Here is an 11,716-nt window from a genome sequence, read left to right on the forward strand (position 1 = left end):
ATAACCCCTGATCATCCATGAATGGTGTAGATCAATTTATTCTATGGGGATACTCCGATAGAATCTGAAATATGCCTATGAAGATGTTCTAAATTATGAGTTAGGTTTTAAAAATAAAATAAAATAAAACCAAAAGATGGGAGAGAAAGTAAAGCAGAGGGAATAAAATTAGAGTTGTGATTTCTTTATTCTTTGTCCATAAAAGCCTAAGAAAACTTAATTAGAGATTAAAGCCTTATTTCATAAAAGCTATGAGGGAATGGATACATTTGTTGTTATCGCCGGTTTTATTTTTTTTATTTTTATTCAGAAAAAAGAGAGACAATCAATTTGAACAAAAATTAATTTATATAAAATAAAAATTTAGAACTGAGGTAAAGAAAAATTGAAAATATTGCTTGGAATAAGATTAGAATATAATATCTAAAAGTGTGATGCGAATATTAATTCGTGGAAAGATTTACCTAAACTCTCACTTTTAAAGGGAGATATAATACTCTAACATAAGGATGGAGAAAAATATTCATATTCGCAAATATATCTACATCCGCATCTGTTACAATGAAGACATGATTACTAAATATGTGTACTCAACAAGGTATGATTATAGATAGTAATATATTTGGATTTGTATACAAAATATCCAAATATTTGCTTGTCATAGAGTTGCAATTGTTTTGATCCTTAGATCAACAAATTTGAGGTTAATTTTGTCGATAAAGAGATCTAACATTAGCTTTTAAGATAAATTGAATATATTAATGAATTGGCTCGTATCGTATAAATTATATTTTATTCTTTTTCAATATCATCTAGTTTTCTCATGTGTATGTTTATGTCGGCATATATATTATCCAAGTCTTTAAGTGTTTTGAAATTGATCTCTAAAATTAGTCTCCCTCAAATCTTTCATGTCTATTGAAATTAGTGCTCTCTAGTTAGCACCAAGTTAGGAGATTTTGAGAACTAATCTTGAAACGCTTATAACATAGTTTGTAGACTAATTTTAGGGCCTGTTTGGATTTGTAGGGGGTGAAGGGAAGTTAAGGGAAACTGAGAGAAGGGAAGAGAAGGGAAGGGAGTTTCCTTCCCCTTGGAGTTCCCTTCCCCTTGGTTACACCCCAATTTGGGGGGTAACAAATTTTATACTATTAGGGGGTGAACCAAGGAGAACTAGGGTGAATAAACTTCACCTCCTAAGTGTTCCCAAACAAGATGAATGGAGGTGAATGGTTCCCCTAAATTCCCTTCACCCTCATTCCCCTCAATCCAAACAAGCCCTTAAAGTATGAAGATTTGATTTTAAAACACCTAAAGATTTGAGGAACTAATTTCAAAATATGAAAAGTTGGGGGGACTGATTTCAAAATATGAAAGATGTAGGGTATTGATTTTGGAAAATGTTTTACTTGCATAAGAAGAGTCCATTGAATGCTCGAATGCGGGAGAAATCTAGAGGTAAGAAATGCAGGTTGCTGAGGCGAGAAAGCTTCTAGGGTTTTCTCCCCATTCTCGCCCTTCACTTTCTCAGGTAATTACAGAGTTCTCTAATCAATTTCGTTTTTAAAAATTTTGGATTTTTTTTGAAATTCGAGACTTACTCCAACTCGATCAGTTCAAATAGATATGGAACTAGGGTTAGAATTTCTTGTGCGTTTACTGATGGGAAAGCACCAAAGATTTGAACTTTGCAGGATATTTTCGTAATAGAGGGTTATTTCTTAAATTTGATGTAGTTCTGTGATGAATTTTTTGGAATTGTTGTGGCTAAATACTTTATTGCTTATAAAAGATACCAATTCAAGAAATAAAATCTTTATTGGAGAATTTACTCAAAATTACTTGAAACATTACAGGCTTATCGGGACAAAAAAAGTTTGGCGGAGCAAAAAGGTGGGTGGGTGTTGTTGTTTTTTTTGTGCTGTGTGTGGGGGGGGGGGGGGGGCGGCGGGGTAAGGGGCTATGAAAACACAAAAGGGAGCTAATAGGAAGAGAAACAATACAAGGGAGTTAATCCAAGCTTGCTTACCAGAATTTAACATGGAAAAATCTATGCTTGATGCTTGTCAAATATCCTTACAAATCATTCAAGTCACCCAAAAGGAACAGATAATGCCATAACAGCGGAAATCTTAAGGATAGCAATAGAAGCGGGATCCTTAGCTTTCTCCATGACCATGAGGCCCAGAGGGCTCACATTCTAGAAGCGAATTGGGTGATGCTACGTCATATAAATTATTAATTCCAATAAATAATATATGTGTATATAAATATTTATATAGTAGTGTCCCTGTACCCTACCTTTTGCAAATTCGTTGTGTCAACCTTTTGCAAATTTGTTGTGTCCAATGCCCATACTGGTACCCGCACCCGTACTAGTACTCATGCAACAAAGTGGACGGGTGAAGGAGCTTGGTAACAAAATCTTCATCTGATTGTTGAGAAGCTGAAGGATGTAGGTAGCATACACAGCTGCCATGAGATTGGGACCTGATAGAGGTGGGCTGAGCCCAATCAAATCTCAAACAGAAGTTTGTTAATTGAAGCCTCATTCATGACTTTATAGCTATTAAAATTGCACAGAAAATCAGTTACTCTTCCACCCCCAAAAAACCAAGAATTTTAACAAGAAGAAATTTGCAAAATAGACCTATTTTGCTAAATATTTAGCAAAACAGACCGTTTTGCTAAATATTTAGCAAAATAGACCTCTTTTTAGCCAACAAGTCAAAAAGAGGTCGATTTTGCAAAACAGACCATTCGAAACATACGGGACTAGTAGTCCCGTATGATTTAATACCCTATTAATGATTTAATACCCTATTAAATCATATGAGACTACTAGTCCCGTATGTTTCGAATGGTCTGTTTAGCAAAATCGACCTCTTTTTGGCCAACAGGCCAAAAACAGGTCTATTTTGCTAAATATTTAGCAAAACGGTATGTTTTGCTAAATATTTAGCAAAATAGGTCTATTTTGCAAATTTTCCCTTTTAACAATGCTTTGTATTTTATTATCAATTATGGTTTTTATGGTATTCTCATTAGTTTTTTTGTTGTCTCTGTGACAGTAAATAACTTTCTTGGTCAGTTGGTCTAGTCAATGTTTAGAAAGCACTCTTTTTTCTTAACAGTACAGTGGCTTAGACATTTCTATTTTTACCTATAATGCAGATTAAGGCAGCATACAGAAAGAAAGTGTTAGAGTCTCATCCTGACCGATTTCCATGTCATGAGAAAGCTCAAGCTGAATCTAGATTTAAACAGGTACAATTTTATTTTTAAAAGCTCAGGAGATCTTTGTACTCCTTGATGCTAGTCCATTGAGAGAGAATTTGAAATTTCATTTAAAATATCTGACTAGAGGAAATGATGGGTACTATGTTCCAGAGTGTGTTTATTGTATTATTACTTATAAATCTAGGTTGATGGTTTTATCAACTGTTTCTTGCATGATCATCACACACAATGTTCCTTTCTTTTTCTTAATTCTTCTATTAGTATCTTGACATGTCTATAGTATTCTTCTTAGTTCCTTCAAGAACTCTTCATGACAACAATATAACACACGCCCGCGCGCACACACACACAACAATATGTAAAGACTAAAATGAAGGGAAAAAGTAAAACTAAATAAAGTCAAAAGTGAAAGGACCAAATAATAGAAATAAAAGTTGAAATTAAGAAAAGATGGTGACGAAAGAAAGAAGGTGCTAAAAACATGCAGCATACTTATACATATATGTGCATCAATATACCTCAATGTAATTACTTGACTTATAACTATTGTTGAATTTTTTTACCATGGCGAGCTAAAAATGTGACAGAAATGAATATATAAATCATTGTGAATGTTATTTCTTTGATAGTTTTGGAAAGAATAACTGATCAGAATAGGTTTACATACTTGACACTATTGGAGTAACTAGTGCACATGCACAGAAATCATAAAATGTGGTAACTCAACCCAGATGTATTGATACTTAACTTTAAAATGTTAAACATGTGTATATAGTTCCGTACTGACTTCAGCTATCTAACTATTATAAACTTATTTGTTACAGATATCAGAAGCATATTCATCTCTGCAGGCTGGTAAGTTTTCTCTATCTCATTCACTATGTTTAAGTTCCACACCTATGGTTTGCAAACTCCCCATGCTAAATAGGGCACTATCTTGGCTAGTGAGACCGAAGGACATCATCTTCTTATGTGATCCTTCTAGCATATGGGATTATTATTTGGCTTGGTATTTATCACTCACCATGAATAGCTGTAATCAGAAGTGATTTATACGAGCTTACAGTTTTAGGATGCTTTAGCGTAGCATTTTTCATTTATAATCATTATCCATTCCCTATGTATTTATAACGGTGCTTAATGGAAAGATGAAGGGGAAAACGGGGCTTCATTCCTGGAAGAGACAAAAGTAAAACTTAATGTTGAAACAATGATAACTAATAACAATCCTATGCTTGGATGTCACAGGTGTAAAATTTGGAAGGCCATCGGAAGGTAACCTCTATGCTTTCTGTTTGATATACTGTGTTTTCCCTGCACATCCTTAGCCTTCAGTTAAAACTAATAATAATAATAATAATACATAGCTGACAGGTACATATGTACGAGTGGTAAGAACTGGTGTCCCAGGTAATAATAATAATAATAATACATAGCTGACAGGTACATATGTACGAGTGGTAAGAACTGGTGTCCCAGGATCTTATAGAAGTAGCAACAAATCTTTGATTAAAGCTCCATTTCTCCTCCTAATGTTGGGCACAATTTCCTTTGGGGGACTAAACGCTTCAAGGTGAGCGAGATCCTCCAGCTCTTGCAACAACATATTTTTATTTCCATCATCTGTTATAATAACTCGCAATGAGCTTGTTCATCTTTCTTTAGGGCGTACCAGAGGCAAAAGCAGGCAAATCCCTCGGATAATCCATTTCTTCCATGAATAAACCGCATTTACAGAATGTTCACTTGTTACTGTGAAAGAAGTATATGCACGTAAAATGAAAGGCCAAGCTACCATCATGTGATATGAAGCTGTGATGAAAATTCACACCTCCAACTGAAAATATGTAGTACAATCGAATTTGTCAAGTTAAAGCTCAGTGTTTCTGGTGTATCATGCTTGGTGGGTGGGGATGTAATGTTATACAGCAGCGGACCCAATATAATCGCATTACTTAAAAGGTGCTTCTGTGCCTTGTATAAATCATTCAGGTTCAGTGATATGATAGATTGGCAAGTTGTTTATATACGAAGTTTCATCTTATGGAGGTCTTTTTCCAAGTTAAAAGAGTGCTTGAGCGGAACTTTTAAAAATATGCATCCAATGTCTTCACGAGCACTCTCATACAGAATTCTACCGAATGCTACTGCCATAGTTAAGTGTTTGGTTTTGAGAACATATGCTTTCCGTGGCTTCATCAAATCGTTTTACCACGATTTACCACCCATTCATAGATTATTGATCTTTTGACTTCGATTTAAGCCGATTGATGTTTTTAGCGGCCAACACGCTATTGTTGTCATAGTTTGATTCTGTTCTCGCGATGGGAACGCGATCTGTGATGGATTGCTGCTTTAGTTAAAGAAGAAGAATCTTTTTATCTGCAGCCTTCTAGGGTCAGGCTACCTCCACATTAAAACTCAAACTTAACTAATTGACAAAAAGGCAAAAAGTTTCAAGAAGGATCACGATTATTAAAATACAAGAGGGAATAAAGCGCCTTATCTTCAAGGCGAAGGAAACCTCAGTTTCACAGATAAGGAGCCTGTACGAAGGCATCAATACTGCAAGAACAATGGAATTTGAAATGCCGACCTTTAAGCGAAGGCATGGAAGCCGACAGAACAAGCAAATTCCATGAAACTGGGTTTTACGCTAGGGAATAACACTCAAAACACTTTCATACATGCAAGAAACTGTTAGTACCAGAATAACAATGCTATTCAAAGCATTCAAATCTTGAATACGTTATACACATCACCCCATGAAAACCTCATATAACAACAGTAGCTACAGAAGTAGGTCCTTCAAACGAAGCCATAGAGACGAATCTAATTCACAATACTAGATAAAGTATGGACGTGGAAGTGTCTGAGATGTCCTCTGAATATCCCAAACTCACCACAGCATTGACCAGCATCCCGATACCCATAATACTACTCGGGTTGCTGCTAAAAGTTAGTATTCCCAGAACCTCAAGTGGGCAGCTAGTTGCAAGCAGGAGATGCGTAGAGATCAAGCATGAAAGTGATGCCAAAATCCACATCTGCACACAACATTAAGCTCAGGTTCTTCTAAAGCCCAAACACAGAAGAAAGTGATGCCAAAATCCACATCTGCACACAACATTAAGCTCAGGTTCTTCTAAAGCCCAAACACAGAAACAGTTCCCATCATCCAAATAGACCTTACACAACATTAAGCTCAGGTTCTTCTAAAGCCCAAACACAGAAACAGTTCCCATCATCCAAATAGACCTTATATATAATGACACGTAGCTTTCACTGAAAGTGAAATTAAGTAAACCTTTCTTCACCGCTTGCAGATGCCAGTTAACCCCATCCTTCATGATGTATAGTAAACCGATACTTCTACTCAATCTTGGATGCCAATAGCCAGTTAACCCCATCCTTCATGATATATAGTAATCCGATACGGCGATACTTCTATTCAATCTTGGATGCCAATAACCTTATAGGTGATGTTACAATACTCAAATCAATTCCTCATAAGCATTCTTCAGCCTTCATGTCATTTCAAAAATTACTACTAGAAGCTTTCTCGTCACTCGAAACCTCCGACACAAGCCTTCACCATGCCATTTATAAACTACTTCACTGCTACTGTACTTGAAAAAAACTAACATATGCGTGGACATATGCACATCCATGTCTAGATATCGTATCGCCTGCGACTCCAGTGCCCTCCGTCCACTTTATCTACTCCCCTAGTACTACTAGTACTACTAGAAGTTACTCTGCCCAGTTTATCTACTCCCATAGTACTACTAGAAGTTTTATCTTCCCCTGTATGTACCAGCAGCAGTGTGATATCAAGAGCTAGTGCTTTCATTGACGTTTGCATTTGAATCCGATGGAAGGGTTAGACATAAGGGCTGCCATCCAGAAGCATCCGGCACAATCCACTTTCTGACATGGACTATTAGATGCAAAATCTGCAGTATCTTGCCAAGGACAAGGTTTTTCAAACATGACCTTCTGAGGATAACAGCAGCTTGATACCTATCCAAGAACCAAGTAACTTCAGCAACAAATATCACCTAAATGGATAAAAATGTAAAGTAGGAAGGGTTGAAATTGCATAATACCTGCATTCTGAGCTTAATATTGCAGCTCGTCCATCAGCAGACAACAAGAATTTTAGAAGTGCATCATATTTTGCTTTAGAATGCTTAGCATTGTTATCCAGGATATTAATCCACTTCCAAAGTGTATCAGTCTTTGCAACATAAAGAGGCAAGTTGTTTCCTAGTTTGTGCACCAAAACAGCCTGATGCTCACTAGCATTATCCAGGGCCATTCTAACGTTAAAGGTTTTGAGTTTCATATCTCCGTAGTGTATGCAATCTGCTACATTAGCTTCAGTGGGAGCCAATTTTTCAGTCTTTAATATTTGTAAGGTTCCTAAAATAACCCCTATCATGGCCTGGGCAGCATGAGATGGTTCTGGGCGTTCAAAGGTACTCGAGAATACATTGTTGGCTGCATTACTATTTATGGAAGGAATAGATGTATGCATGTTGTTGTCATAAAATGGAGGCATATTTTGATGCACACCATTAGGATATTCTGAAATATCAATCCTACTCATATCAGGTAGGTAAGTAAACAGCTGGCCATTAGGATGGGCGTAAAGTGGCCTTGCAGGTGATGCAGAAAAGGACAGACCATTTGGCCTGGTTGTAGGTGCTGTAGAAAAGGATGGACCATAGGTCCCAGACGACAGAGGAAAAGAGTTGTGCGTGGAATTTGATTCAGACAAATTCAAATTCCAAGGTTGAAGATTTGTTTGAGGATGCAAGAGGTCACTAGGCATTGGTGACGGAGAATATTGCACGTGATGCGGGTTAGGGAAGTTATTTCCATCGTTCATGGGTATATCAGGGCGAGGTTGAATATAACTGCATGCAGATCCACTTGGTGTATTAGACCTACTAGAGTCCGGTAGTATTTGAGGTGAAGAGAGTGGAAACGAACAGAATGGTCTACCATTGTTCATACGAGCACTTTCTTGTGCTCCCAGACCTGATACTGTGGAAGCAGATGCATGATTTGGCTGTTTCACACAATTGTTCTGTTTGGGACTGGACGCATTAGAACTTGCATTGGGTTGACGACGTTCTTGACTTCCATTGGAGGTTGTTCTAGATATATTAGGATTCGGCTGGCTCTGAGTCTTTCGGTTCTGCTTGACTTTATTCCGGTTATCAACCTTCCCATTACCATGATTCTTTTGATTAGAATCAGTAGACTGTGAAGCGTCTGGTATGCTGCGGGCAGGTGTCTCCACATTTGACCTGCTACTACTTGATGCGTTATGAAGCTGGGGGGACTCTAGCAATGGTGGGCCACCACTCAGAAGGCTAGCCCATAGCCAAACGTTCTTTGCAGCTGAAACCAGAGCTTGGGATACATTAACAGGCTGTGCCAATAGAATATTATATCTCCTCATCCTTAGTTGATGGAGGGCATTAGAGAAGTCCCGATCACCAGAAATAAGAAGATAATTTGCCGGAGGCGGATTATCCACTGCCCAAAACAACATGTCCACCAAAATTTTCTTATCACTTGCATCTTTCACACCTGCATTTAGGTAAATTTATCAAAATACTGGAAAAGGCTCTAGACTACCCAAGAAATATGTAGCAAAATATAAAAGGAAGATCTAAAATTTGCGCAAAGCAATCATACAAATAAAAAAGATTAGGCCCTCTTGAATGTCGAAACTCCTGACTTTCTCCTTGGTTAGTGCATTGGTCAATGAGGTTCTGCTGGCAAACAAGAACCTTCTATATAAGGCAGCAGAGCAAGCCCTCATATGTAATGTACAAGAACAGAGAGCTACTAGTAAGAGATTAAACCAACCTATGGGTCATTAAGAGAGCGATGAACTATGAAATTTTATTATCGACAACAAACACAAATGGAAAATGGCATTAGATCCCTTGTCCTCCTATATATTATTATATACTTGATGTCTTATGTGATGACCAGATGTCAAAGACCAGTGAAGTTAGATCACTAAGGGCTTGTTTGGATTGAGGGGAATAAGGGAGAAGTTAGGGGAACCATTCACCTTGTTTGGGAACACTTAGGAGGTGAAGTTATTCACCCTAGTTCCCCTTAGTTCACCCCTTAATAGTATAAAATTTGTTACCCCCCAAATTAGGGTGTAACCAAGGGGAAGGGAACTCCCTTCCCTTCCCTTCTCTTCTCTCACCTAGCTTCCCTTAACTTCCCTTAACCCCATTGAAATCCAAACACGCCCTAAAAGGACAGTGAGTGAACTTAAGATGTAAACTAGGCACTAAAAAGATACCTGCAAAGTAGTGACATCAGTATTTTAGATACTAATTTGCTGCAACTTAATTACAGTTTTAATTAAGAATTTAATATGGTAAAAATGATTGAAGATAAAAAGAGATGAGTCATTCTAATTCTGAATAATACAAGCCACATACTGAGCTTAGAATTATCATACTGAAGCATGGTATACCTTAACAATATTTAACAAGTAATTATAGTTTGCATAGTTTGCTTCTCTATCAACGTCTAGAATTTGAATATTAAACACAAGGAAAAACACTTGCCTAATCTTACCTCTCTGCCAACAAGCGTACACTACCACCTATGCTATTGAATAAAAATACATGGCTGTAGTTGGAGAAATAAATACAGTAACTTGGGTGACAGCTAAAAAGGATTGTTGAATCCGATAAGAAATAGCATATACAATAATAGTATGGAGTTTGATCTAAACCAGCTCTCAAGAATCAGCAAGCCCTAAGAAAAATTGCCTTGGCAATCAAAACAAATACAAACACTCGCTTGTCTCCACTTAGCATTTCATCCTACTACATTTAACTGACAATTGTAAGATAACGAAGGGAGATCCAGATCAATATCATGACATCAAAACCAAAGAGACTGGCATTAGCCACAAAAATGCTAGACAAATGTTGTACTAAAAGAAAGGATCCAAATTTTTGGTAAAAACATTATATTAGCCACAAAAATGCTAGACAAATGTTGTACTAAAAGAAAGGATCCAAATTTTTGGTAAAAACATTATTGGGTATATCATCCAATGACTCCATGAGTCCTTGGTTTTTATGCCATTTATATAAAGATATCTGAAGATCAAAGCCTAAGAAAAGGTACTCGTAGCAAACTCTTCTGATGGTGCTCAGCAGGGCATATATATTCTTTTTCCTATGAGTAGGAAAGCGCTGTCCATCATCCAGTGAGAATGAAAAGATTGTAAAATACTCTCCCACTAGCAGGATCAATTATTTAAACAGAAAAATTACTACAATAAAAACAACAAGGCCTTTCCATCCGGAACATTTCGGACTGAAAAGTGGATTGAGAATGTCAAATAAAAACAGAGAAATCCGTGAGGAATGCATGCAGCCTCAAATGTCAAACACATAAATTGCAACATCATAATCGAAGAATTATGCATGAAACAACATAGATAGCTTATACAACTTATTCAAAAATAGATCACCACAAACTGCAGTTCATATAAATGACAGAAATAATTTTACAGTTAGATCTACTTTTTTTTTCACCATCAAACCGTTCCAAAACCCTAAACCAAACCGATTACACTGAAAAATCAATTAATTGCTTGAAAATAGGGTTTCAAGTTTAGGATCTTATACCAGCAGGAACATGATTGAGGGAGATCCCAGTACTGGAGAGCGCCTGCTGAGCCGCCTTCTGGATATTGCTCGTGTCCCCGTACGCCGAGATCGTCACCGGCCCTTTATAATCCATGGCCGCCAACGCGGAGCTTATATTCTGGGCGATCAGGTGGGGATCGCAAGATCGAGGAACTTGACAGTTCTCAATATCCCACCAAACTGCGGTCTTGGCCTTCACGTACTGCCCCTCGGCCGCTGCTCCCATCGCCGGCGCTCCGTCGCCGCCCATCGGCAGTTGAGTTGATTGAGCGGTAGGATTAGGGTTTCTTTGAAGCGGAGGTGGAGGATTCTAGGGCTTTCGCCGGAGAGACGGGGAGCTATCGCATGAATGAGAAGGATAAAAGAATCACTTTTGGTTGAGGAGTTGGGATGTTATATAGTGAGGGATAAGGGAATGGTGCACGAACAAACTAGTCACTCTTTTCCTCACTAGAATGGCTAAGTTAGCCTAATCCCTCAAACACCCACTCAAAAAATAAGACAGAACATTCAAGAGTGGAAATGGAAGCTCTTATTACTTATTACTTAGCAACTCTTGCTTGATACAAATAGAATGTCTTAACCCCCTATTTATAGGCAAAGCTAGCTTACAATGAATGACTATGATTAGCCTTCTAGATTGTTCTTACAATCAATGGTTAGGATTGAGTCTCTAGACACTTCTCCTAAAATATCTCCCTAGATATTTACATGGGATTTTCCTAGAAGCTTCTAGATACAAGATATTTATCATAGCTTTAATTATG

At 37.4% G+C, this 11,716-nt stretch overlaps 2 protein-coding genes across 3 annotated transcripts; one reads left to right on the forward strand and one right to left on the reverse strand.

The window, feature by feature from the left end:
• Positions 1,355 to 5,292, forward strand: LOC109850645 (chaperone protein DnaJ-like). Its single transcript, XM_020420699.1, has 6 exons — positions 1,355 to 1,531; positions 3,175 to 3,267; positions 4,065 to 4,095; positions 4,489 to 4,515; positions 4,684 to 4,813; positions 4,906 to 5,292. The coding sequence occupies exons 1-6, from the start codon at positions 1,466 to 1,468 to the stop codon at positions 4,958 to 4,960; spliced, it is 402 nt and encodes a 133-aa protein (XP_020276288.1). The 5' UTR covers positions 1,355 to 1,465; the 3' UTR covers positions 4,961 to 5,292.
• On the reverse strand, positions 6,341 to 11,433 carry LOC109848807. 2 transcript variants are annotated; one of them, XR_002248881.1, is made up of 4 exons: positions 10,929 to 11,433; positions 7,350 to 8,844; positions 6,499 to 7,263; positions 6,341 to 6,428 (listed from the first exon to the last, which is right to left on the reverse strand). XR_002248881.1 is itself a non-coding variant. In XM_020418484.1 (3 exons), the coding sequence occupies exons 1-3, from the start codon at positions 11,197 to 11,199 to the stop codon at positions 7,074 to 7,076; spliced, it is 1,956 nt and encodes a 651-aa protein (XP_020274073.1). In that variant the 5' UTR covers positions 11,200 to 11,433; the 3' UTR covers positions 6,438 to 7,073. The 2 variants fall into 2 exon arrangements, 1 of the variants encoding a protein (XP_020274073.1); XM_020418484.1 differs by lacking the exon at positions 6,341 to 6,428 and having other exon boundaries at positions 6,438 to 7,263.

This window comes from Asparagus officinalis, chromosome 7 (genome assembly GCF_001876935.1).
Source record: "Asparagus officinalis chromosome 7, Aspof.V1, whole genome shotgun sequence".
In the NCBI taxonomy this organism is placed as follows: domain Eukaryota; kingdom Viridiplantae; phylum Streptophyta; class Magnoliopsida; order Asparagales; family Asparagaceae; genus Asparagus; species Asparagus officinalis.

What these genes read in the sequence shown, in the direction of transcription:
- LOC109850645 (XM_020420699.1), top strand. Translation starts at nt 1,466, where the DNA reads ATGCAGGTTGCTGAGGCGAGAAAGCTTCTAGGGTTTTCTCCCCATTCT. An exon ending in CTCGCCCTTCACTTTCTCAG is followed by an intron (nt 1,532 to 3,174) that starts GTAATTACAGAG and finishes CCTATAATGCAG; the next exon opens with ATTAAGGCAGCATACAGAAA. An exon ending in CTGAATCTAGATTTAAACAG is followed by an intron (nt 3,268 to 4,064) that starts GTACAATTTTAT and finishes TATTTGTTACAG; the next exon opens with ATATCAGAAGCATATTCATC.
- LOC109848807 (XM_020418484.1), bottom strand. Translation starts at nt 11,199, where the DNA reads ATGGGCGGCGACGGAGCGCCGGCGATGGGAGCAGCGGCCGAGGGGCAG. An exon ending in CCTCAATCATGTTCCTGCTG is followed by an intron (nt 8,845 to 10,928) that starts GTATAAGATCCT and finishes ACCTAAATGCAG; the next exon opens with GTGTGAAAGATGCAAGTGAT. An exon ending in ATATTAAGCTCAGAATGCAG is followed by an intron (nt 7,264 to 7,349) that starts GTATTATGCAAT and finishes GTTCTTGGATAG; the next exon opens with GTATCAAGCTGCTGTTATCC.